The 24717-nt window shown below is 64.3% G+C and overlaps 2 protein-coding genes and 1 long non-coding RNA gene across 3 annotated transcripts; 2 read left to right on the top strand and 1 right to left on the bottom strand.

The window, feature by feature from the left end:
- Positions 1–1549: 1549 nt before the first annotated feature.
- LOC120891553 (uncharacterized) lies at positions 1550–3913 on the bottom strand. Its single transcript, XR_013428737.1, has 2 exons — positions 3706–3913; positions 1550–2461 (listed from the first exon to the last, which is right to left on the bottom strand). It is a non-coding gene; the product is annotated as an uncharacterized LOC120891553 (long non-coding RNA).
- Positions 3914–3968: 55 nt separating this feature from the next.
- Positions 3969–21496, top strand: Lmnb2 (lamin B2). The gene is made up of 12 exons (XM_005332002.5): positions 3969–4261; positions 10764–10900; positions 15483–15639; positions 15713–15838; positions 19013–19183; positions 19266–19391; positions 19595–19815; positions 19900–20173; positions 20253–20360; positions 20633–20752; positions 20886–20996; positions 21387–21496. Exons 1-12 carry the CDS (start codon positions 3998–4000, stop codon positions 21426–21428), a joined length of 1857 nt encoding a protein of 618 aa, XP_005332059.2. The 5' UTR covers positions 3969–3997; the 3' UTR covers positions 21429–21496.
- Positions 21497–23466: 1970 nt separating this feature from the next.
- Timm13 (translocase of inner mitochondrial membrane 13) lies at positions 23467–24484 on the top strand. The gene is made up of 3 exons (XM_005332001.5): positions 23467–23699; positions 23775–23843; positions 24039–24484. The coding sequence occupies exons 1-3, from the start codon at positions 23580–23582 to the stop codon at positions 24135–24137; spliced, it is 288 nt and encodes a 95-aa protein (XP_005332058.1). The 5' UTR covers positions 23467–23579; the 3' UTR covers positions 24138–24484.
- Positions 24485–24717: the final 233 nt, after the last annotated feature.

Raw genomic sequence — 24717 nt, 5'->3', positions numbered from 1 at the left:
TGACCACAGTGTTCAGAGGTGGCCCCGGGGCGAGGAGGGTTGGACAAGGTCACTGAGGTGATAGGTGTGGAGCCCCCCACCGGATCCTGGTGGCTTTATAAAAAGAGAAAGGGGAGCCCGGTGTAGTGGCCACACCTGTCACCCCAGCCATTCTGGAGGCTGAGGCAGGAGGGTCCAGTTCAAGGCCGGCCTGGGCGGCTGCACCCAAAAAGGGCTGGCGTGGAGCTCAGTGGTGGCTGCTACCTAGCACGCATGAGTCCTGTGTTCACACCCAGTCCTCACACACGCACACACACGTGTGCCCCCCACATGCACCTCCACACACGCACACACGTGAATGCACTCAGACACATGGGTGCACATGCGCCGGGTGACACTGCTGTGCACACGCCCTGGCCCTGCCGTGTCCTGGAGGCTCTGACTACACACGCTGCCCCCCGCCGTGGCCGGAGGCGTGAGACTCAAAACACCTGTTTCTATCTCTGTCCCGAGGGGTCAGAGCCCAGGCGCCCGACCCTGAGCCACATCCCAGCACCTTCTATTATTTTGTTTTGAGAGGGGATGACCCTCCTGCGTCCAGTCTCTGGGGCTGCCCGTGGCCCCGCTGGTGGCCTGGTCTCACGGGGGAACTCTGGGTGGTTTTGGTGGGTTTCCCTGTGATGACCAACGCGAGGAGGCCCCTGGGGGCTGCAGCTCTCAGCCCAGCCTGGCCAGGAGCACGTCCCGCAGCAGTGTGGACAGTGGGGGCAGCCCTGAGCCACCAGCCCCAGCGAAGCTGCTCCTCCTGCTGACCCGTGTGCCGGTGACATAAGAGTGCGCTGCCTCGACCCGTCGGCCCCCTTACCCAGGGCCTGAGCTCAGCTGGGACCCGCCCTACCCACGCTCTCATTTCCCTACACACTCGCTGAGATACCCGGGAGCGTGTGAATGGGGCCCAGAGACCAGCAACAGTGATAAACAGGACAGTTTCCTCTAAGGACAAATGCGTTTTCTCCTCTCAAAATTTTATCGCACTGAACTCACCCCTTCCTGTTGACCCTGTTGACCAGGACCACCGCGGGCGTGCATGCGTGTGTATTGGGGGCTGCTTGTTATGTAGCACCAGCTGATGGACACACAGGTGTGGCAGCACGCGTGTTCCCTCCTTTAATGTCTTCCCCGTGGCTGTCCTCACTGTTTAGGGCTCTCCCCTCTCCTGCTAAAAGTCCTGCTCCCGTCGCACACTCCCAAGGTGGTCCCTGCCTTTCTTCCTGCTTGGCTACTGATCATGTGTGTCCCGCTCGCTCTTCCGCCTCTCTGACCGCACACAGGGGGTACTTCCCTCCAGGCTCACCAGCCCGGCCTTGGCCACCTCCGATTGCACCTGGGATTATAGGTTCCAACCCAGGTTCCTGCATTCTGACACTCAGGCTCCGGAATCTGGAACCCCCAAAGGCAGACCCCAGAACTCAGGTCCCATCAGCCAGGCGACCAGCACGCTAGCTTCGGAACAGAGGTTGGACACATGGAAATGAACTAGTGAGTTCAAATGAAAGAGACAGGACTCTGGTTACCTTATTTGCCCAGCTCAGAGACGGCTCCTCCCAGCTCCTGCCTCCAGCCACTTGATGCGGTAGTGAGGTTCACACAAGAGGCCAGCAAGAGAGGGGGAACACGCCAGGGAGCGAGCTTTTATTAGGGAACAAAAAATTCAGAGGAAAATTCCATCCAATGAAGGTCGAGGGGGGCAACATTCCCAGGTCAGGGTCAGTGATTGGTCTTGAGGTCAGTGGTCAGGCACACCCCCACACAGACAAGCCCTGGCACCTGCGGCAGGGTGGGGAAGGCTCTGACACAGTGTGCCTAAGCGCCTCACACCCAGCCAGGGAGGTAACTACCACGGGCGAGAACGGCTTCTCACAGTTTCAGGCTCCAAAATCAGGGTCCCCAAGACCCAGACTCCAGATTCTGGAACCCCAAGACCTAGGGCTTCCGCATGAAGGCCTGGGTCTACACCAGATCCAGGATCCACTCCTCCAAGATCCAGATGCCGGAATCCAGGCCTCCCAGAGCTCCGGGCTCCGGAATTCAGATCCTGGAAGACGATCCTGGCCGGGAACCAGCAGCAGCCGTTGGCCTGGGATTTTGAAAATCTGGCGCCAAAACTCAGCAGAGGCACTGGGCCTCTGGGCCGGCACCTGCCAGTGTGGGCACCCGCCTTGGGGACAGCTGTGCTCCCTGGCAGGTGCTGGAGCTGCACCATCTGCCCAACACCAAGGCCGCAGCCCTCCGTGGTGCCTCCTGGGACTTGGAGTCCGCCTGGGCGCAGCCCGCATCCAAGGCCTGGCCCTGTGGGGAGGGTCGAGGGGTCACTCAGACCATGGGACAGGGGCACCAAGCGCAGCCTGCCAGTGTCCTCGGAGGGCTGGGTGGGCGGGTCCGGTTCCCAATGTGTCATCTGCAGGGTCCACACCAGGGACAGCTGCACTGTGACAGACATTTTGCTTGTCATGGCAGGAGGGAGGTGGCTCTGCCATCAAACAGGTGGAGCCCGCTCACACCCCACTGTGGGCAGTCCCCTTCACCCACCCCCTGCCAGCAGCGCACAACTGGAGAAAGCCCACTGTGGAGACTGACCTCCCAAGTCGCACCTGCAGAGGCCACGGCGGTGGACTGAGCTCCCGCCTCGGGTCCCTGAGATCCGGCCACACAACCAAACTGCACGTCCCATCGGCCCGTTTCCCCCAAACCCAGGAGCTTCAAAGCCACCAACCCACAGGGCCCAGAAACCTGAACAGGCCGCTGAGCAAGCCCCTGCTGGGACCCCACAAGGCAGTCATTTTGCACCCACCAGGGCCTCCTTTCTGCAGACAGAGGCCCTGGACTCTACTCACAGGCGCCTCTCTGTTCAGATGGCTGCTGGCAGAAGCCAATGACATCATCCCACGGGATTCTGTGACGTCCTGCTCTGTGCCCTCCTTGCTGGGCCCTTCTATCTATGGCACTCTGTGACCTGTGGCTTTTCACCTGCGGCCTCTTCCCCTGAGCATGTTTGGAGGGTTCCTTCATCACCTCAATTTTCAGGAGTCCAATGAGGTAGTAAGGCTAGACCGGTGGGGAGCCCGGCAGGAGTCAGCAGCCCAATGTCCCACAGTGGCTGAGGAGGGTTTGGTGGCTGGATGTGGCTCCCCTGTGGCTTTGAGTTGCCACATGAGAACTGTGGACATTGGCGGGCTGCGACGTGGTAGTTGGAGGCAGGCACACCCCACATCCCATCAAGTCGGGATGCAGAGCGGTTCATCTTTCCCCCTGCTACCCGGGATGGGACCCAAGGCTCTCCACCACCCTGCCACACCCCCAGCCCTTTTTATTCGGAGACAGAGTCTTGCTGAGCTGCCCAGCCGGCCCGGAAGGTCCCCTCCTGCCTTCCCGGGAGCCGGGTGCCGCTGCCTGGCCTCCCGGCTCCTGACCCTCCGCGTTGGGCGTCCGGGCCCCTCTCTCCAAGTCCTCCACAAAATGCACCATGTAAACGGTGCAACTGCCCCTGTTTTTGTGCTGGCCACTCACCCTCCCTCTGCCCCTCGCCACCCTGCCGCTGGCCCTCAGTGACCCCTCTCCCCAGTACCGGCTGGGCCTCGGCACCGGCCAGGAGCGCTCGACACTGGCCCAGCTATTTTCGCTTCCGCACGTGAGAACATGCACTATTTCTTGGCCTTCCTAGCGCACCTCCACGAACTGCTCCAGTCCACCTGTTTTGCGGGAGTGGCTCTTTAAGGAAGGCCTCCAGCGGTCTTTTCAGCGAAACCCCCGAGGGAGGGAGCCGGCGGGAGACTCCCAGCGCGGCCCTCGGGTTCCCGGCGCCCAGAGACTTCAACTCCCGGCGTGCCCCGCGCGGGGCGGTCGGACCACAACTCCCGGCGTGCCCCGCGCGGCGGCGGTCGGACCACAACTCCCGGCGTGCCCCGCGCGGCGGCGGGCCGCGGGCGGCGGCGGCGCCATCTTGCGCGGCGCGGATTGAATGAGCGCGCCGAGCCTGGGCCGCCGTCGGGAGCCGCGCAGGCCGCGAGCCGCCGCCGCCATGGCCTCGCCGCTGCCCGGCCGCGCGGGCGGGCCCGCCACGCCGCTGTCGCCCACGCGCCTGTCGCGGCTGCAGGAGAAGGAGGAGCTGCGGGAGCTCAACGACCGCCTGGCGCACTACATCGACCGCGTCCGCGCGCTCGAGCTGGAGAACGACCGGCTGCTGCTCAAGATCTCCGAGAAGGAGGAGGTGACCACGCGCGAGGTACGCGGCTCCCGGGGCGGGGGGCCTCGCGGCGGTGCTGGCCGGGGCTGTTCCGGGACCTGCGGGAGCTCGAGGGGCGGGCACCGGCCGGCGGGCCGCGGGGTCTCGGGGGGCCGGCCGGGAGCGACTGCGGCCCGCGGTGGTCGGGGGTGCCCCTGGTGAGAGGGGCGTTTTGAGGGGTCCCTGAGGGACAGGGGCAGAGAGCAGACCGCGCACCGGGGAGGAGGCCGTCGGGGGACTCCCAGCAACAGGTGCCGCGGGGCAGGGGTGCAGCCCGGGCCGCCCTCCAGGGAGGGGTCCTGGGGGCTTGGGCGGCCTGGCGCCCTAGGCCACCTCGGTGGCCCGGTAGACCCAGGTGTGCAGGAGGAATCTGGGCGCTGCACTCTCCGGGGGAAACGGGGCGGCCGGCCTCTGGGACCTGGAGGGGGGCTCCACAGTGGTCCCGGAGCTCAGGGACTTTGGAGGGACCCTGGGGTGGGAGCTGGGAGGCTGGAGTGGGTGGGCCTGCAGAGGGGTGGGGATCTGAGGAATGGGCTCTGATGGGGACTCCCCGGGTTCCATGGGGAATCTGGGTGGCCCGGAGCTTGGCCTGGAGGACAGCACTGGCCTCGCAGGCACCACCTGGGGCTTCGGAAGGAGGGGTAGGCACTGCGTGTCCATCCAACCCAGAAGGAGGCTTTGGGCTCTGGAAGTTCTGCCCTGGGGGTGGTGAGGGCTGTCTCTCCAGGGTCCTGGGTGGGGTCTGTCCTGGGGTGGGGATGCTGTCCCCTGCCATCCCCTGGAAGCTCTTTTCTCCCTCCCATCCACCATTCACAGTCCAAGGGCAAGTCAACACAGAGGGCAGGAGCAGCACCCACTACTTGGTTTCTGTTCTGAGGTTTGGGTCCCTGAGTCCCAGGGTCTCATCCTGAGAGCTGCCACTGAAACCTAGATTTACCAGGGGCCCTGCCTTCCTTCTCTGGAGAGGGGGTGAAGTGGGGGGCTTCTGGGGAAGCTGGGTTAGGGCAAGGTGGGTTTCTGGGAGCTACCTCCCCTGGGGTGGTGGTTAGTGGGGCCACAACAGAATAGGTGTTTTACAAAATGAAGTAATAACACAGGACAGTGCCCAGAGGCACGTATATCCATGTTCTGCTGGATGGAGCTGGGGGCAGGGATGCTAAAACACAAATGCTGCTTGGTGGAGGGGAGGGAGCTGGAGGGTGGTGGTGCTACCCTTGGGCTGCCCATCCAGGTTCCCTTTTGTTTCCCTGTCCTGGGCTGAGGATGGAACCCAGGGCCTTCACATGTTGGTCAGGTGCTGACCACAGACTGCTGAGCTGAATCCCTAGCTCACTCTCTCCTTTTTTTTTCCTATTTTTTTTTTAGTTGTAGATGGACACAAATGCCTTTATTATGTGGTGCTGAGGTTGGAATCCAGTGCCTTAGACATGCCAGGCGAATGCTCTCCCACTGAGCCCCAGCCCCCAGCTCTTTTGGAGACAGCATCTCCCTAAGTTGCTCAGACAGTTGCTCAACAGTCCTTCTGCCTCAGCCTGCCCAGTTGCTTGGGATTACATGTCCGGCACCTGCTTTTTAATCTGCATGACTGGACAGGCTTCAGCCTCTTTGAGCCTTGGTTTTGCCATCTGTCCAGTGGGGGCAGAGTTGTCCCAACTTGGCAGGGCCACCGCCTGGGCAGCACATGCTATCCTCAGGACAGGAGCCTGGTTCCTGCCTGGCAGAGTGGCTTGGCATTCAGGGTTGCAGCTGTCTCTTGTCTTTGGACCTCTGTTGTCCCACGAACCTTTGGGTCTGGCAAGCATACAGGAAGTGCTGTGCTGGCCCCCACTGGAGGTCTACCCAAGGGAGCCTGATCCAGCCATCAGTGTCCAGGTGTGGCTTTGGTCCTGTAAAGGGGAGCAACAGGCGCTGTGCGGGGGGGGGGGGGGGGGGGTGTGACGCGCTGCCTCATCCTTAGCACCAGCTGCAGCGTTGGGGAGAGCTTGGGGCTGATAGTGCCCCTGTCACACTATAGCTGGTAGTGCTCCTGCAGGGATGCTGGGGGTGGTCCTGTGGGGTCCAAAGGATGTGGACCCACCAAGGAGTACTGGGGTGCCATTTCGCCTCTGCAGCTCCTGGCACCTGGTGGAGGCTGCCTCCAGGGCAAGCTTGGCAGACTCTGGGGACCAGAAGTTGTCACGGGGGGGGGGGGCCATGCTGCTCAGACCAGGACTGCCTTCCACAGTGTCAGACTCAGACCTGGAGGAGATGGGGTTGGGCGTCCCCTGAGGGTGCCTGCAGAGCTGTAGGAGCTGGCAGGCAGGGCTGTGAGGTGACTGAGCCCTCCTGCCCACACACCTTGTGCACACCTTCCGCTGTCCTTACAGAAACCATTGCTGGGCTTGGTGTGGATTCTGGACCTGCCCCGGGCTGCCTTGGTTGGTGGTGGAGTAGCCAGTGCCACTATGGGTGGCCATGCGCCTGGCCCTGCAGGCTCCAGATCAGAGTTTGTTGGAGAAGAATCTCGGGGTGCTGGGGGGGTAGGGGAACCCGTGCCTGTGCAGGTGTGGGGTTCCCAGATGTGGGGGCGGTGCTGCAGGAGCTGGGAGGAACTTGGCCTGGGCTTTCTCCCCCACCTGGCCTGCCCAGTGTTCTGCTGGGGGCTGGGGCTGGTCTCTAGTGACTCTCCAGCGGAGGGGCGCCACCCTGTGTCCATGCTGCCCAGGGAAAGAAAGCCCACTGGGTTGTCTGGACCCCACCTTCGGGCCAGTGCATGCGCCCACAGTTGCTGGGATTCCTCAAGCTTGGCAGGATCCCGTGAAAGACAAGTCAAATGGCCAGGGTCCTGGTGTCCAGGGCAGGGGGCGGGTGGCCCTGCCAGGAGCGCACCTGTTCCCACCCTCCTGGCTCTGCAGGCCGGGCCGACCATATGGCCTCCATCTCCTCCACTCAGCTGTGGCTGAGGGTGGAGCCGCTGCAGGTGATGCGGAGTGGACAGCCGGCAGAGCCCTGTGCCCAGGGGGCTCCCTGTGCACCTGGAGAGGTGCAGGTCTCCTGTGGCTGTCCAAGCAGGTGGGGCGGAGATGGCCTCATCAAGGCAGCGTGGCTTGTGCAGACCTCTGATCCCTCCCCATGCTCGTTTCTGCCCCAGGGCCCTGTCTAGGACCTGACATGCCCCGGGCATCACATCTCCTTGGGTTCTTCTGTTTCCCAGACTCGTCTTGGGTGCCCTGGACAGCCCTAAACAGGATGGGTCAGGGTTTGTAGGCTGCCCTCTCTCGTTGGGTGAGGTAGATAACATTTTGGTGGAATGTTTTTTAAAATAAGCAAAGTTTGAAAACCCATGATGAATAAAGTTATCAAAACTCTAAACACACGCATGTCCGAGTTGCTGGTGTGCCCAGCGCTGAGCTGGTCTTTGCTGGTAACTGGTGGCCCACATGTCCTGGGAGTGGTGAGGGAGCACAGGACTGGGGCGGTCCAGTGGGCAGTGTGGGCACGGAGGTGATGTGCGCTGATGCCGTGGGCCAGCTCCGCCATGTGACAAGGCCTGAGGAGAGGGCCTTCTGAAGACATGGTCACCTTCTGAGGGTCCCGCACGTGCTGGGTGGTCTGGCTCCTGGGGTTGGGCAGCACACCTGTGTCATCACTCCAGCCTGAGGACAGGATGGGTCCCTAGTGACCTCAGACCTCCTACTAGGCCACCCTTTAAGGTTCCACCCGCTCCCCGTAGCTCCAGTCTGGGACCAGGCCTTGAACACATGGGCCTTTGGAGACATTGGGGACCTAACCTAGCACCCTTCTCTGGGTGTCCTGTCACACCACCCCTGGGCTGGGAGGTGGGGTTGGGGGCAGAGAGCAGGGTTGTGCATGTACAAGTGCCCGGTTGGGGCCGGAGTGGCACCTTTGTCAACACAGAGCTCATTCTCCAAGTTAGCTCCCGGGAAGGAGCTGAGAGTGGCCACAGATGGCCTCTGGGCAGAGGCAGGGAGAGGGTGGCCAGAGCCTCGGAGGGCGTGCGTGCTCTGTCATCCACACCATGTCCCGCAGACTTGACATGCTCTGAGCCCAGGGGTCCGGATGAGGCCCTTCCTGTGTCTGGGCAGTGGGCCTGGCCACCCTGGCATGGGGGGGGCCTGGAGCTGCTGCCGTCGGTCCTCTCCGGGTGTCCCGGGTGCCCTGGGTGCCCTAGCTTGGCTTTCAGAGTCCACTCAGTCCCAAGCAGCCTGGCTCCGTCTGACCCCACAGCTGTCAGCACGGCCCTGAGGTCGCCACGTGGGCTGAAGCCAAGCGCGGTCCTGCTGTGACGCAGCCCTGCGTGTGCGTGTGCTCGCCAGGTGAGCAGGGCTGCGTCCCAGCGCCCAGGGACAGCCCTCCTCAGTGACCAGGTCTCTCACTTTTTGTCCTGGGTGTGGAGTCCAGGAGCCCCTAGCCACTGGGCCGCACCCCAGCGCTCTTGGTCTGGAGTCGGGCTCTCGCTGAGGGGCCCAGGGCCCCCTGAGCTGCTGGGGCTGCGGGAACTCTCAGCCTCCTGCTCAGCCTCCTGCTCAGCCTCCTGCTCAGCCTCCCAGCCGCTGGGAGCACGGGGTGTGCCATCACGCCCGGCCTCCAGTGCCGGCTTCTAGGACCTGCTCCTCACCCCAAGGAGAAGCCAGCCTTCCCAGCCCTGTACCCAAAGGCCACATCCTGGTGTCTCCTGTCACTGGGTCACAACCATGGCCTTGTGTATCTGGCTGTCACTGAGCACCAGGTCCTCAGGTCCAGCCATGCTACAGCTTTGTCACTTTGCTCCTGCCTGTGGCCGAGGGACGCTCCAGGTATACGGGCCATCTGCCCGTCTGTCAGTGGACGCCTGGGCCTCAGGCTCTGGTGGTTGTGAGAGCTGCCCAGCGAGCACTTGGGAGGGGTCTCCTGGCGGGTGCTCTCCCTTGGGAGGTGCACCCTCGGGGGGGCAGGGGGCTGCTGGGTCAGGGGCTCCTCTCTCCGGGAGCTGCCCCGTCCCACACCTGTGGCTGTCAGTCTTCGTGACCGACGGCCAGCGGGTGTGAGGTGGAGCTGGCTGCGGCCGGGCTCACATACTTCGGAACACATTAGCGCGTGCCGCAGGGGACAGGGCACGAGGGCCCGCAGGCAGCCAGCTCTGCTCCCCTGGCACACAGGGCTGGGACAGGACTGAGGTGGCTGCCTGCAGAAGCCTGCCTGTGTACCCCGTGCCCCCACAGGCCCTCTCTAGGGACGGCGTGGGTGGCCTGGCTCCAGCCACCGGCTGGTGTCCCCAGCGGCTGGCTCAGGCAGCCTGGAGGAAGGGCCAGTGCCTAGCCAGGACCCCAGCCTGAGGACACCCGCGCAGCCACGGGAGGGAGGCGGCCCGCTGCCTCCAGAGGGGCCTGTCTTGTCAGCCTTTGTGCTGCTGCAGCCGAAAGGCTGGCACACTGAGAGGGGGAAGGGGACGGCCGGCTGGGGACTTCACAGGTCTCAGTCCACAGACAGGCGTTGTCCCTGGGTGGGCGGGAGGCGGGGGAGTGTGGGAGGGACGCGGCTCGGTGCTGACCAGGAGGCCTGAGAGTCCACTCTCCAGATAGACATGCACCCCGAGGTGCACCCAGGACCCACCCAGGTCACCCGGGGCCCCCTCCTCGGCCTCACCCCGCCTCCAGGTCACCCAGTTGGGGTGAGAACACTGATGGGGGAAGGGACTCATGACCCATCGTGTCCCCTCTGAACCTTCTAGCACCGTCTCACGTGAGCTTTGGGGGACCCCTCACTTCCAGACCTTAACAGGGCCCATGTCCCCCCGTGTGGAGGGACACAGGCCCCGCAAAGCAGCAGAGTGGCTTTGTGGCCAGGTACTTCTGGAGAAGAGGCAGTGTGGTGTCAGACCAGTGGTGCCGAGCTCGGGCAGTGGGACCCAGGACCAGGTTGGGGGACGCTGGTGGCTTTCGTGATTGGGGAGTTACTGGCACGGAGTGGACGAAGGCCAGGGACACTGCTCAGCACCCTGCAGTGCCCAGGATGGCACCTCAGAGAATGACCTGGGCCCTTGTCCACAGTGCCCAGGGGAGACCCTTGGTCATGTGTTCCCCCAATTCTTGGATTTTGGAAGCTGAGAATGTGAAAAATGTATGTGATGTGGCCATGACTGCTGCCCAGGGGCTCAAGTATCCTGTCCCAGGAGGCCGGCTGAGGCCTGTTTTCCTGTGGGTCAGGTTCCCTCTGGGCATGTGGTGCTCCGGGCATAGGTGAGTCCAGGGCCTCTGGGCGCCACCTGTCCCCTGAGCTGGGGTGTGGGAGGGGAGACAGATCATTCCAGAAGGGGTCACAGTGGGGGTGCTCCTGGGCCCTAGCTGTTCAGCTTTCCTGCTGGAGAGTCTGCCCCTTGCTGCCCGAGAGGGCACTGGGCCCTGCGTGAGCCGGGTGACGTGGGGCAGCACCCTGGCCGCCGCTGTCTTGCCGGGTGTGCTCCTGGGGCAGCTGAGGGCCTGGGCGCTGCGCTGCGCTTCCCCCACCGTGCCCTGTCTCGCAGGTGAGCGGCATTAAGGCGCTGTACGAGTCGGAGCTGGCGGACGCCCGCAGGGCCCTGGACGAGACTGCCCGGGAGCGCGCCCGGCTGCAGATCGAGATGGGCAAGCTGAGCGCGGAGCTGGAAGAGGTGCACAAGAGGTAGGAGGGCTGGGGGCTGGCCTGTGGCCTGGACACTAGTGGGCCACTGGGGGGCTGAGGCGACCTGGTCTTTCCTGGTGTTCACACAGCCAGCACGCTGTGCACAGCCTCACTTAAACCAGGGACACGCAAGGACAGTGGCCTTGGACAGGCTCTGTGTCACAAGGTCCTGTTGGCCTCGGGCGTGTGACCCTGGGCTTTGGGGGGGGGGCTTGACTTCCCTCAGTTGACAGCTCTTACTGGAGTTGGGCTCTGCAGGCATTTCTGTGTCACCACCCACAGGTCCCAAGTGCTCTGAGCAGGAGCCCGTGGGGTGTCTCCCCCCCAGAGCTGCTCCTTGCCAGAGCTGCTCCCCCCCAGAGTGCTCCCCCCCAGAGCTGCTCCCCCAGAGTGCTCCCCCCAGAGTGCTCCCCCCAGAGCTGCTCCCCCCAGAGTGCTCCCCCAAGTGCTCCCCGCCAGAGCTGCTCCCCCCAGAGTGCTCCCCCCAGAGCTGCTCCCCCCAGAGCTGCTCCCCCAGAGTGCTCCCCCAAGTGCTCCCCGCCAGAGCTGCTCCCCCCCAGAGTGCTCCCCCCCAGAGCTGCTCCCCCAGAGTGCTCCCCCCAGAGTGCTCCCCCCAGAGCTGCTCCCCCCAGGGCTGCTCCCCCAGAGTGCTCCCCCAAGTGCTCCCCGCCAGAGCTGCTCCCCCCAGAGTGCTCCCCCCAGAGCTGCTCCCCCCAGAGCTGCTCCCCCAGAGCTGCTCCCCCCAGAGTGCTCCCCCCCAGAGTGCTCCCCCCAGAGCTGTTCCTCCCGAGTGCTCCCCCAGAGTGCTCCCCCCAGAGCTGCTCCCCCCAGAGTGCTCCCCCAGAGTGCTCCCCCCAGAGCTGTTCCCCCCAGAGCTGTTCCCCCCAGAGCTGTTCCCCCCAGAGTGCTCCCCTCCAGAGCTGTTCCCCCCAGAGCTGCTCCTCCCCAGAGCTGCTCCCCTCCAGAGCTGTTCCCCCCCAGAGTGCTCCCCCCAGAGCTGCTCCCCCAGAGCTGCTCCCCCCCCCAGAGTGCTCCCCCAGAGTGCTCCCCCCCAGAGCTGCTCCCCCCAGAGCTGCTCCCCCCAGAGCTGCTCCCCCCCAGAGCTGCTCCCCCCAGAGCTGCTCCCCCCCAGAGCTGCTCCCCCCAGAGCTGCTCCCCCCAGAGTGCTCCCCCCAGAGCTGCTCCCCCCAGAGCTATTCCCCCCCAGAGCTGCTCCCCCCCAGAGCTGCTCCCCCCAGAGCTGCTCCCCCCCAGAGTGCTCCCCCCAGAGCTGTTCCCCCCAGAGTGCTCCCCCCCAGAGCTGTTCCCCCCAGAGCTGTTCCCCCCCAGAGCTGTTCCCCCCCAGAGCTGTTCCCCCCCAGAGCTGCTCCCCCCCAGAGTGCTCCCCCCAGAGCTGTTCCCCCCCAGAGTGCTCCCCCCAGAGCTGTTCCCCCCCAGAGCTGTTCCCCCCAGAGCTGTTCCCCCCCAGAGCTGCTCCCCCCCGAGCTGCTCCCCCCAGAGCTGTTCCCCCCAGAGCTGCTCCCCCCAGAGCTGTTCCCCCCAGAGCTGTTCCCCCCAGAGCTGCTCCCCCCAGAGTGCTCCCCCCAGAGCTGTTCCCCCCCAGAGCTGCTCCCCCCAGAGCTGCTCCCCCCCAGAGCTGTTCCCCCCAGAGCTGCTCCCCCCAGAGCTGTTCCCCCCAGAGCTGTTCCCCCCAGAGCTGCTCCCCCCCAGAGCTGCTCCCCTCCAGAGCTGTTCCCCCCAGAGCTGCTCCCCCCAGAGCTGCTCCCCCCCAGAGCTGTTCCCCCCAGAGCTGCTCCCCCCCAGAGCTGCTCCCCCCAGAGCTGCTCCCCCCCAGAGCTGTTCCCCCCAGAGCTGTTCCCCCCAGAGCTGCTCCCCCCCAGAGCTGCTCCCCTCCAGAGCTGCTCCCCCCAGAGCTGTTCCCCCCCAGAGCTGCTCCCCCCAGAGCTGCTCCCCCCCAGAGCTGCTCCCCCCAGAGCTGCTCCCCCCCAGAGCTGTTCCCCCCAGAGCTGCTCCCCCCCAGAGCTGCTCCCCTCCAGAGCTGCTCCCCCCAGAGCTGCTCCCCCCCAGAGCTGTTCCCCCCAGAGCTGCTCCCCCCCAGAGCTGTTCTCCCCAGAGTGCTCCCCCCAGAGCTATTCCCCCAGAGTGCTCCCCCAGAGCTGTTCCCCCCAGAGTGCTCCCCCCCAGAGCTGTTCCCCCCAGAGTGCTCCCCCCCAGAGCTGTTCCCCCCAGAGCTCCCCCCCAGAGCTGTTCTCCCCAGAGTGCTCCCCCAGAGCTGTTCCCCCCAGAGTGCTCCCCCCCAGAGCTGTTCCCCCAGAGTGCTCCCCCCCAGAGCTGTTCCCCCAGAGTGCTCCCCCCCAGAGCTGTTCCCCCCAGAGCTGCTCCCCCCCAGAGCTGTTCCCCCCCAGAGTGCTCCCCCAGAGCTGTTCCCCCCAGAGTGCTCCCCCAGAGCTGTTCTCCCCAGAGCTGTTCCCCCCAGAGCTGCTCCCCCAGAGCTGTTCCCCCCAGAGTGTTCCCCCAGAGCTGTTCTCCCCAGAGCTGTTCCCCCCAGAGCTGCTCCCCCCAGAGCTGCTCCCCCCCAGAGCTGCTCCCCCCAGAGTGCTCCCCCCAGAGCTGTTCTCCCCAGAGCTGCTCCCCCCCAGAGCTGCTCCCCCCAGAGTGCTCCCCCCAGAGCTGTTCTCCCCAGAGCTGCTCCCCCCCAGAGCTGCTCCCCCCCAGAGCTGCGGTCCTGTCCTGCCTTGCCCCAGGCCTGGGTCAGCTTCAGAGGCACTTGTGGGCTTCTGCTGCTCCCTGCTGGTAGGAGGGTCATGTGGCCTCCTGGAGGGGGTTGCTCATCTGGGTGTCCCCAGAATTGGTGGTAACTCATCCACCTGGTTTGGGGGTAGGCAGCTGGTGGCCTGAGAGCCCGTGTTATGTCCAGGTTGAACTGTAGCCCAGGTCGTCACCGGGGGCCTCGTGGCCAGTGGTGCCTGGGCCCCGTAAGTGGTATGTGGGCGGTCCTACTCCTCATGGTGTCCCTTTGCCAGGAGAGGTCACCTTCCAGGTTGGCCCAGGCACTCCTCACCCTCCTGCCCAGGAACCAGGGTTCCAAGGGACCTTCTGAGTCCTCCCAGTGACCACGAGCCAGAGTTCAGGCATGAGCAAGGACAGAGCACCTGGACCTTGCATGTTCCATTTGGTATCCCACCCGTCCCTCAGCTGGCAGCTGACCCCAGGTGGACTCTGGGCGGCCATCAAGCTGCCCACCTCCAGGGAGCCTGCTTTGTGGTTAATAAGCAGGTTTGAGCCAGGTGCAGTGGCCATGCCTGTCATCCCAGCCACTCAGGAGGCTGAGGCTGGAGGGTCACAGAGTCTAGGCCAGCCCCTAAGACAGAAGGACTGGGTGTGGCAGGGGGAGACCCCTTCCCAGCCTGCAAGGCCTGGTTCTGCCCTGGGCACTCGGGAACTCCTAGGGGCTGCGTGGTGCACACTGGAGGGGTCTGCACCACCCGGGAGCCACCCCATGGCCCCGGACTGTCCACTTCAACCTCTAATCTTGGCCCAGGGTGCTGCCCAGTGACAGAGCCCTTGCCTGGTGTGCGTGAGGCCCTGGATTCTGTCCCCAGCACTGCAGCAGCAACACTGAGTTTTATAGTATGTGAAGTTCACCTTAATTTGGAGGAAAAAATTGCTTTCAAATAGTAAATACCCTGGGCCTCACTTCTGACCTCTGACCTGGGTGTCCGTTCCCTGACCGCAGTTTCCTCAAGCTTTATGCCCAGCTTCCCTCAGTGATCACGACTCATCTGGTCACTGTCCCCAAACTCGGTCACCTTCCTAACAGGTTTGGTCTGGTGTTTTTCTTCTGCTAACAAATCAGTTGCCAAAGATCCATGGTGACAAAGGCAGGTGGCCTCACGGAGGACCCCACCAGTGGGCCCGGCTCCTGGTGGCCCTAGGAAGCTCTTGCATCTGGTTGGAGCTGCGTCAGCCCCTTGGTGCTCAGAGGGGCTGCCGCCGCCATGGCCAGAACCCTGCTCTCTGCAGCGGGCTGCGGGACCTGCCCTTCCAGACCCGACTCCTCTGCTCCTGGCCGCCTGGCCCGGCTCCATCCTGCAGGCCAGCCCCACCGTCCCCAGGGCCGGCCTCCCTCCTAGCGTGGCTTCCCGTGGCCTCTGAGCAGAGACCCAGGAGGGGTCCCCGGTGGCTCACGGTGTGAGAGTGGCTCCTCCCCACAGCCATGCGCAGCCGGGGTGTCCCCAGAGCCCTCAGAAGCCACAGGCGCTCCCGTGTCTGAGGTCTGGTGTTCGCTGCCTGATGTCCAAGCCGGGCAGGCGCCAGCAAGACCCCGTGTCCCCCGTTCCCGTGAACTCCCCGTTCAGCCCAGAACTCCCAGGAAAGGACACTAGTGCCACTGCTTCCAGTGGTGGGGACCACTCTGTGTGACCTGCCCGCCACCAGCCCTGAGAGGCACGGCGTGTCCCGTGGGGGTTAGGCCAGGGCCAGGTCCCCTGTGACTGTGGCCCCTCTGGCCCCTTCAGCCGAGGGCCTCCTCATGGCAGACGGCCACGCTGTCCCCTGGCTCACCTGGCCTCTTGACCTGCAGTGCCAGCAAGAGGGAAGGCGAGCTCTCGGTGGCCCAGGGCCGCGTGAAGGACCTGGAGTCCCTGTTCCACCGGAGCGAGGTGGAGCTGGCCGCCGCCCTCAGTGACAAGCGCAGCCTGGAGAGCGACGCGGCCGATCTCCGGGCCCAGCTGGCCAAGGTAGGCCCAGCTCCCGGGGCCGGGGCTCCGTGGGAGCGCAACCAGCACGTCCTCAGCCGCCACTCTGTCCCAGGCCGAGGACGGTCACGCGGTGGCTAAGAAGCAGCTGGAGAAGGAGACGCTGATGCGCGTGGACCTGGAGAACCGCTGCCAGAGCCTGCAGGAGGAGCTGGACTTCCAGAGGAGCGTGTTCGAGGAGGTGAGTCCGCCCGCCCCGGCCGCCACCTCGCTCTCTAAGGACACTGTCATTGCACTGCGGCCCCGAGTGGTCCAGAACCCACCTGCTGCCTGGGTCCTGCACAGAGACCTCTTGCCACCCAAGGCACGGCGCAGGCCCTGGGGGTCGGAACGCGCACACGTCTTTGGGGGCCACCATTCACCCACCCCAGGGCCCCTCTCCCCGCCCAGCCACCTGCTCCCTCCCCACCACCTCCTAACGTGGTTCCTGGCTTCTTAGGACACTGGGGACAGGGGGCCTCAGGCAGATCAGCCAGGCTCCTGTGTCCTCTGGGGTGGGGCCGGCGTGCAGGGCCTGGCCCCCCCGGATTCTGCAGACGCCACCATCACAGAGCCCACTGTGTTGTCACAGGCCCGTGGAATCCTTGGGCTGGGCCGGGCCGGGCGGGGCCACTTGGTCACTGCGGGAAGACCTGCCAGAGGAAGGGATGCCCGTGCAGCTGAGGGACCGTGCCCGGCTCCGGCCAGGCCCAGCGAGGGTACCAGTCACCACGCAGGCCTGCGTGGGAGGTGGCCCCATGCGGGGGCCTGTGAAGAGAGCCACGAGGGGGCCTGGACTCCTCAAGACGCCCAGGAGGGGACCTGAGGGAGGACCCACATCCCCCCAGGAACCTTCAAGGCACCTGTGAGGGGACCCGCGGAGGAATCCATGAGGGACCCTGAGCCTGTGAGGGGACCCGCGAAGGAATCCATGAGGGACCCTGAGCCTGTGAGGGGACCCGTGGAGGAATCTGTGAAGGACCCTGAGCATTTGAGGGTACCCTTGGAGGAATCTGTGAGCGCCCCTGAGCATGTTGGGGGACCCATGGAGGAATCCATCAGGGACCCTGAGCATATGAAGGGACCCATGGAGGAATCCATCTGGGACCCTGAGCCCGTAAGGGGACCCATGGAGGAATCCATCTGGGACCCTGAGCCCGTAAGGGGACCCATGGAGGAATCCATCTGGGACCCTGAGCCCGTAAAGGGACCCATGGAGGAATCTGTGAGGGACCCTGAGGCCGTGAGGGGACCCGTGATGGAATCCGTGAGGGACCCTGAGGCCGTGAGGGGACCCGTGATGGAATCCGTGAGGGACCCTGAGGCTGTGAGGGGACCCGCGATGGAATCCGTGAGGGACCCTGAGGCTGTGAGAGGATCCAAGGAGGAATCTGTGAGGGTCCCTGAGCCAGTGACAGATCCTGTGAGGGGACCCATGATGGAATCCGTGAGGGACCCTGAGCCAGTGAGAGATCCTGCAAGGGAACCCCTTAAGGAACCTGAACCCGTGAGGGGACGCGTGAAGAAAGCCACGAGGGACCCCGAGCTCTTACGGGGACCCGTGGAGAAAGCCATGAGGGACCCCGAAGTCTTTAGGGGATGCGTGAAGAAAGCCATGAGGGACCCTGAGTCCTTGAGGGGACCCGGGAAGAAAGCCATGAGGGACCCCGAGCTCTTACGGGGACCCGTGAAGAAAGCCATGAGGGACCCCGAGCTCTTACGGGGACCCGGGAAGAAAGCCATGAGGGACCCCGAAGTCTTTAGGGGACCCGGGAAGAAAGCCATGAGGGACCCCGAGCTCTTACGGGGACCTGTGAAGAAAGCCATGTGGGACCCCGAACCCGTGAGGGGACCCGTGAAGAAAGCCATGAGGGACCCCGAACCCGTGAGGGGACCCGTGAAGAAAACCATGAGGGACTCTGAGCCCGTGAGGGGACCCGTGAAGAAAGCCATGAGGGACCTTGAAGTCTTTAGGGGACCCGTGAAGAAAGCCATGAGGGACCCCGAGCTCTTACGGGGACCTGTGAAGAAAGCCATGCGGGACCCCGAGCCCGTGAGGGGACCCAGGAAGAAAGCCATGAGGGACCCCGAGCCCGTGAGGGGACCCGTGAAGAAAGCCATGCGGGACCCCGAGCCCGTGAGGGGACCCGGGAAGAAAGCCATGAGGGACCCCGAGCCCGTGAGGGACCCCGAGCCCGTGAGGGACCCCGAGCCCGTGAGGGGACCCGTGAAGAGACCCCTGAGGGAAGCAGTGAAGAGGTTCCTGAGGGGCCTTGGGAAGATCCCCCTGCGGGATCCGCTGAGGAGACCTGTGGGAGGACCTGTGAGGGGGCCCACGAAGAGACCCCCTAGGGGAGCCGCCAAGACACCCGGGGAGACGCCCGGGAAGGGCCCCCGCAGGAGGGGCGCCGAGGAGCGGGCACACCGGGTACAGGTGGGTGTCTGCCCGGGTGCCCTCAGACGGTCCCTTTAGGCCGGCAGGCCCCAGGGCTCCGACCCTGTGCCCGGGCAGGTCTCCTGGTGTGGCCAGCGAAGATGCCTGGCTGGGCCTGCTGCCATCGTCCCATCCCGGCCATCCCCCAGCCGGGTCTCAGGAAGTGGCTCAAGATGGCCTGGAACTTGCATCCCCCGCCTCAGCCTCGGAGGCAGCGGGATGCGGGCATGGCTCTGGCCTCGTGTGCTAGGCCAGCTCCTTACCGCTGAGCCCAGCCGACAGTCTGTTGTACTGTCAAAGAACGACTTTAAAGAGAAGTGATCCCCAGGTGGTATAAAGTTCACCTTTTTTAAAAGTGTAGAATTAGTGTTTTTAGAATCAATTCTTCCCATTAATTCCAGAACATTCCATCAGTCCAAAAGGAAGCCAGACCATGAGCATCCCCCATCCCTCGTAGCCCAGCGCCTACGAGTCCACATCCGTCTGACTCTGTCACTTGTCTGTCGGGCTCTCAGCACCAGGTCCTTGGCCCATGTGCAGTGCAGCCGTGTCACCTGGCTCCTGCTTGTGGCTGAGTGACGCTCCAGGTGGAGGGCCACACCGTGGTCCTTCGTCCACCCATGCCCATTTGGGCTGTGTCCACTCTTTGGTGGTTAGCAGGGAGACGCCTGGAGCTTCTGAGGTTGGTGTGAGAGACGGGCTCTGGGGAGTCCATAGCGAGCCGCACCCCAGCTCTGTTTTTATTTCCCATGAGCCAGGGTTTGGCCTTGGACCTGAGAGAGGCACTTTTCAGCACTCGGGCTTTGCGCTTGGGGTGTGGGACAGGGGCATGGGCACAGCAGGGTGTGGGCCGCTCCCCTGGGCCCCTGCCTTCCTCCTGGGCTCTCGGTGGCCACCTCAGAGCCACAGTGCTGCAGGACCACGGGCTTTGTCGCCACACAGGAGGTGCGGGAGACGCGGCGGCGGCACGAGCGGCGCCTGGTGGAGGTGGACAGCGGCCGGCAGCAGGAGTACGACGTGCGCCTGGCGCAGGCCCTGGAGGAGCTGCGCAGCCAGCAGGACGAGCACGTGCGGCTGTACCGCCTGGAGCTAGAGCAGACCTACCAGGCCAAGGTGCGGCCCGCGCCCCGACCCCCCGCCCCTGGCTTCACCTCCCCATCTCCCCATCCCCGGACTCACCTCCCGTCTCTCCTAGCTGGACCACGCCAAGCTGAGCTCTGACCAGAATGACAAGGCGGCCAGTGCTGCCCGTGAGGAGCTGAAGGAGGCCCGCATGCGGGTCGAGTCCCTCAGCTACCAGCTCTCCAGCCTCCAGAAGCAGGTGAGGCCCGTGTCCTGTGTCCTGCCTTGGGGCCGGGCTGGGCGGGGGCAGCCCTGAGTGCTGAGCGCTGACCGGGCCAGCTCCGGAGCCTGTTCTACAGCCCAGCCTCTGTCCCCACTGTGCTGGGGGGCCTGCTCACCTGCTGTCCCAGCAGGGGCAGCCCCAGAAGAGGCTGGGCTGACCTGGCCACCTGCCCCTCCCAGGCCAGTGCTGCTGAGGACCGCATCCGAGAGCTGGAAGGGGCCATGACTGGGGAGCGGGAGAAGTTCCGGAAGATGCTGGACGCCAAGGAGCAGGAGATGATGGAGATGCGTGATATGATGCAGCAACAGCTGGCCGAGTACCAGGAGTTGCTGGACGTCAAGTTGACCTTGGACATGGAGATCAGCGCCTACCGCAAGCTCCTAGAGGGCGAGGAGGAGAGGTGGGCAGCAGGAGCAGGGGGTCGCGGATCCTGGGCCTGGCGTTTTCGGGGGCCACCAGTCATACCTCTCCACACTACCCTTAGGCTGAAGCTGTCTCCCAGCCCCTCCTCACGGGTCACCATCTCACGGGCCACCTCAAGCAGCAGCAGCAGCATGTCCACAGCTGGGCGTTCAAGCCGAAGCAAGCGCCGGCGTCTGGAGGTGGAGGAGCCCCCAGGCAGCGGCTCAAGTGGCATTGGCTCGGGCAGCAGCAGCAGCTTCCGCCTGGCCCAGCAGGCCTCGGCCACTGGCAGCGTCAGCATCGAGGAGATTGACCTGGAGGGCAGGTTCGTGCGGCTCAAGAACAACTCGGACAAGGTGAGCTGCTAGGCAGGGCACAGCCCTGTGCCGCGTACTGGTGGCCTGCGGGTCACCTGTGTGTTTGTGTCCCTTCCAGGATCAGTCCCTGGGGAACTGGAGGATCAAGAGGCAGGTCCTCGAGGGCGATGAGATCGCCTATAAGTTCACACCCAAGTACGTCCTGCGGGCCGGCCAGACAGTCACGGTAGGTGCATCAGGGAGGGGCAGGTGGGAGGCTGGCAGCGGCCTCGGCTGGGTGCTGCAGGATCCAGCTTAGCCCCAGGGTCAGCTGTGGGTCGTGGAGAGGTGCCAGGGCTGAGTCCTGGCTGTTTGGGCTGGTGGGCACGGGGGACCCCCATCCATGAGCAAGCCCAAGTGAGGCTGCAGTGCTCGGGCACTGAAGGGCCTCAGGCTGGGCACCAGGTGCTGTCCACATCCAGATCCAGAAGACTGAGCAGGGCGTTCTTGGGTTGACAGGTGTGGGCAGCTGGTGCCGGGGTGGCCCACAGCCCCCCCGCCACCCTGGTGTGGAAGAGCCAGAGCAGCTGGGGCTCGGGCGAGAGTTTCCGCACTGTGCTGGTCAACGCCGATGGAGAGGTGGGTGTGAGCCTTTGGTGGGGTGGAGCCCGGGGCCATACCCGCAGTACGGAGGCTGCAGCCCAGCAGTGACCCTGCCACACGGGACACTCCGGCCTCAGTGTTGAGTGTCGGTGGTCCTCATCTGGTGCAGGAAGTGGCCACAAGAGCAGTGAAGCAGTCTTCTGTGGTGCGAGAGAACGAGAATGGGGAGGAAGAGGAAGAGGAAGCCGAGTTTGGCGAGGAGGATCTTTTCCACCAGCAGGTAGTGACCCTGTGCCCACTTGCTGCCTGGGCAGAGCACCTGGGTACACGCATGTGTTCACTCACACGTTTGCTGGGCTGCAGGGCTGGGGTGGTATTCTTGCCTCCTTCCCGCTGTGCAAATTCTGTGACATCAGGGCAGCTGGCTGTGGGGTCCCCAAGACATGGTGTCTCACGTCCCCTGGCTCAGGTGCCAGTTGCCTGCAGAATGCCTGGCACCAGAGTCGCAGCCAAGTTAGTGCTTGTTTAAAATCTCTGGTTTGGGACATGGACGTGTGTAGCTCAGGGAAGTGGAGGGATGGAAGGTTCTAGAAATAGGGACCGGTAGCCCAGCCAGGCCTGCCTCCCGGGATGGGCCTCATGACTGCCACCCTTGCTTCCTTCCTCCCAGGGGGACCCACGGACCACCTCGAGGGGCTGCTGCCTGATGTAACCGAGCACTCGGCATCTGCACACTGTTCCTCTCCCAGAGCCACTGAAAACTATTTTTCTATCATTGGCTTTCCTTAGTCTTTGGTCTGTTTCTAGCTGATTTTTAAGCAAACTGCCAACTCACGCGGGTCAGCATACCTTGACCTCACCTGGGCACACCTTGCCACTTCAGACTCCCACCCTCGCCATTCCACTGCCTTCCACCCCCGGGGACCCTGGGGGCTGAGGGGCTGCACCTGGGTGCTGTGGAGGGCCGCCTCTGCCTCAGTGGCAGACCTGGCCTGAGGAGGGACAGAAACCACCCCTCGGGCCCGGGTGGACAGAATGTGAAACTGTGTAGGGATTCTATAGCTACAGGATTTCTTGAACGCTTTTTAAAGACCAAATTCAGAATCCAGGTTGTGACCTGGTTGGGGGGGGCACTGTCACTGTCACATCAAGATTTGGTGGTTCCACTTCAGCCACCCGGAAGCCATCCTTGCGTTGAGTGCGTTGAAGTAGGGGCTGGCTGGGGCTGGGGGCGCACTCTGGCATAGCCAGGGCCTGCAGGGCTGGTCTGGCCTCCGTCCTATTGTGGGCAGCAGGCTGGGACTCTGACCTGGCTTTCTGGGCCTCAATTCTGAAGCTTTCCAGTTGCCACCCTGATCCTGCAGGGCTAGCAGGGCAGGAAAGGAGGACGCTCCCAAGACTGGTCAACACTGCTGACCTCGGGAGCAAAGGTCATGAGTGTTAGAAAGCTGAGTGCATGACAGCTGATTCCCAGCCCTCCCAGAGGAGCGTGGGTCTCCATCCTGGCCAGAGTCTGGGGGGGAGGCCCCTGCTGCCTCCCATGCGCACGCATCCATGCCAGAGCTTGTGAATTGTGAAGAAATGTTTCTCAGACATGCAGGTGAAGATGGACTCCTGTCTCCATGGCCCGAGTCCCACGCCTGGCTTTGCCCACCCAGCAGCCCCTTCTACAGTCACACTCACCTACTCCCTCATAGGCACATGTTATTTTTTTAATGGATATTTATTTTTCTACATTTGTGAGTATGCAGGTTGCCAGGGCCACCAGGACAGGGATGGCATGGGGTGGGGGACCTGTCTCCATGAGCACCCAGTCTTTCACATGGCTGACCTCCCTCGGAAAGTGCAGCTGGAGTTCAGACACTGATGCTGAGCCACGTTCATGCACTGTCCCCAGAAAGTAGCGGTGGGACACAAAACAGCCCTGCCCTACAGTCTGGACAGGTGTGGTGCTTCTCTGGTCATTGGCTCTGGCTGCCCTTGGGAACTGAGCCCCAGGCAGGGAGAGCACCAGTGCCGCCGCCATCCTTGCTCCGGAGCCGTCCAGCTGTCCTGTTTTCAGAAGCCCCTGGTCACACATGTGGTGACCACTGACAGTTCCTCGCAAGGTCCAGGCAGGGCAGGCTGCTGTCCGTGCTCAGCACCACTGCCTGTCCTGCTGTGGCCCCGCGCTGCCGGCCTCACTGCCTGTCAGGGCCGCCTGCTGGAGCCAGCCGCCCGAGGGGGTGGGCGCCAGGCAGAGTCCTGGGCTCCTGGAGCCCAGGTGCGTGACTGGCCCAATGCCCACCCCGGGCCAACGGGAGGTGGTCTGTAGCTGAGCCCCCGGCGGACCTGGCCACCACTCTCGGGAGACAGCTGGCCCCGCCCTCTGGGGCTGGGGCCGTGGCCTCCGGGAGACGCGGGCCCTTTGGCGTGCGTGGCTGGGTTTTGAGCTGCGTGTCGAATGTGCGGCTTTGCTGTCCCCTTCCACTAGTTTGCGACGCACATTTTGTAACCAGTGACTTTTGTACGATTCTCCAATAAACACTGGTTTTAACCAGCGCTGAGTCGGGCCCACCGAGGCGAGCGTCCGTCGTGACTCCGCCCGCCGCGCAGACCTCCTCTTGGTTGTTTGTAGACCGGTTCCCGCCCGGCCCCCGGGGCTCGGCTGACGCCCACCGCGCGGTGCGCACGCGCGCTGGGCCGGGGCGGGGCCTGGACGCGGAGCGGCGCCGGGACTTAGGCCCCCGCGCGTGCGCGTACGAATCGCGCGGCCTTGTGGGAGTTACGGTGCGGGCTCCGTTTCCCGTGGTGCCCTGGGCGGCCCGGCTTCCGGCGGCTGTGGGTCGGCGCGCGCGGCCGCGGCCGGGTGGACTGCGAAGCCATGGAGAGCGGCTTCGGCTCGGATTTCGGGGGCTCCGGCGGCGGGAAGCTGGACCCGGGGCTCATCATGGAGCAGGTGAAGGTGCAGATTGCCGTGGCCAACGCCCAGGAGCTGCTTCAGGTACGGGGCCCGCGGGGCCGGGGTTGGGGGTGCCCCGGAGTAGCGTCGCGACTGAGGCCTCCCGTATGTCCACAGAGGATGACCGACAAGTGTTTCCGGAAGTGCATTGGGAAGCCGGGGGGCTCCTTGGACAATTCGGAGCAGGTGAGACCCCATGCGGGGGTCTGGGTCAGGGATCTCCGGGTCCCGCCGCGGGTGGCGAGGCGTCTGCGCATGCGCGGGGTGGGGGCCCGGAGCTGTTGCGCGTGCGCCGTTGCAGCCCTGTGGCCTAGAGTTGGGGCGGGTGAACCGCTGCACACATGGCCAGAACCGAGCCTTGCGTCCTCTCCCCGACCCCAGAAGTGCATCGCCATGTGCATGGACCGCTATATGGACGCCTGGAACACCGTGTCCCGCGCCTACAACTCGCGGCTGCAGCGGGAACGAGCCAATATGTAATCAGGAGGCACGTCACCATCCGGGGAGTCCACCCACGGGAGTCGCCCACCCGGGCTCATATCCATCAACGTGCTTTCCGAGGCGGGAGCCAACGAGTGCATACTGCCCATGGTCTATGAGGGCGGCGCAGTGCAGGGACAGCTGAGTGCCAGCGAGTGCAACCTGGGTCTGTGCCCTTCCCAAGGCCTGGGAGTCCACGGCCTCTCTCGGAGTACCTAGGGCAGCCGCCTTTCCTGGGCCGAGAATCCTTTGTTTGGACCTCTTGTGCGGTGGGAGGTGGTCAGGCCCCACTCAAGTTGTGGTCTCTTGAGGATGGGCCAATAAATTGCTGACTGAGGGACAGAAAATCCCATGAATTTCCTTCCTGAGGGTTATGTGGGAGGAGAAGCCGTATGCCTCTGAGCGCCCTGCTCAGAGTGGACCTCAGCTTCCGTGGGGGCATCCGCTTCCCCTTGTTGCTTCTGGGCTGCTGGCTCATGGGAGGCGTTGCCAAACACCACAGGTGAGGCCCACAGCCAGGTAAGGGAGCTGCCCCTCTCTCTAGGGCTTATTTCCCTCCCTTGCACCTTTGGGAAAGGAG

Source organism: Ictidomys tridecemlineatus, chromosome 2 (genome assembly GCF_052094955.1).
Source record: "Ictidomys tridecemlineatus isolate mIctTri1 chromosome 2, mIctTri1.hap1, whole genome shotgun sequence".
Classification (NCBI taxonomy): Eukaryota; Metazoa; Chordata; class Mammalia; order Rodentia; family Sciuridae; genus Ictidomys; species Ictidomys tridecemlineatus.
Note: the sequence above shows the minus strand (reverse complement) of the source record. Positions and strands in the feature narration are given on the sequence as shown.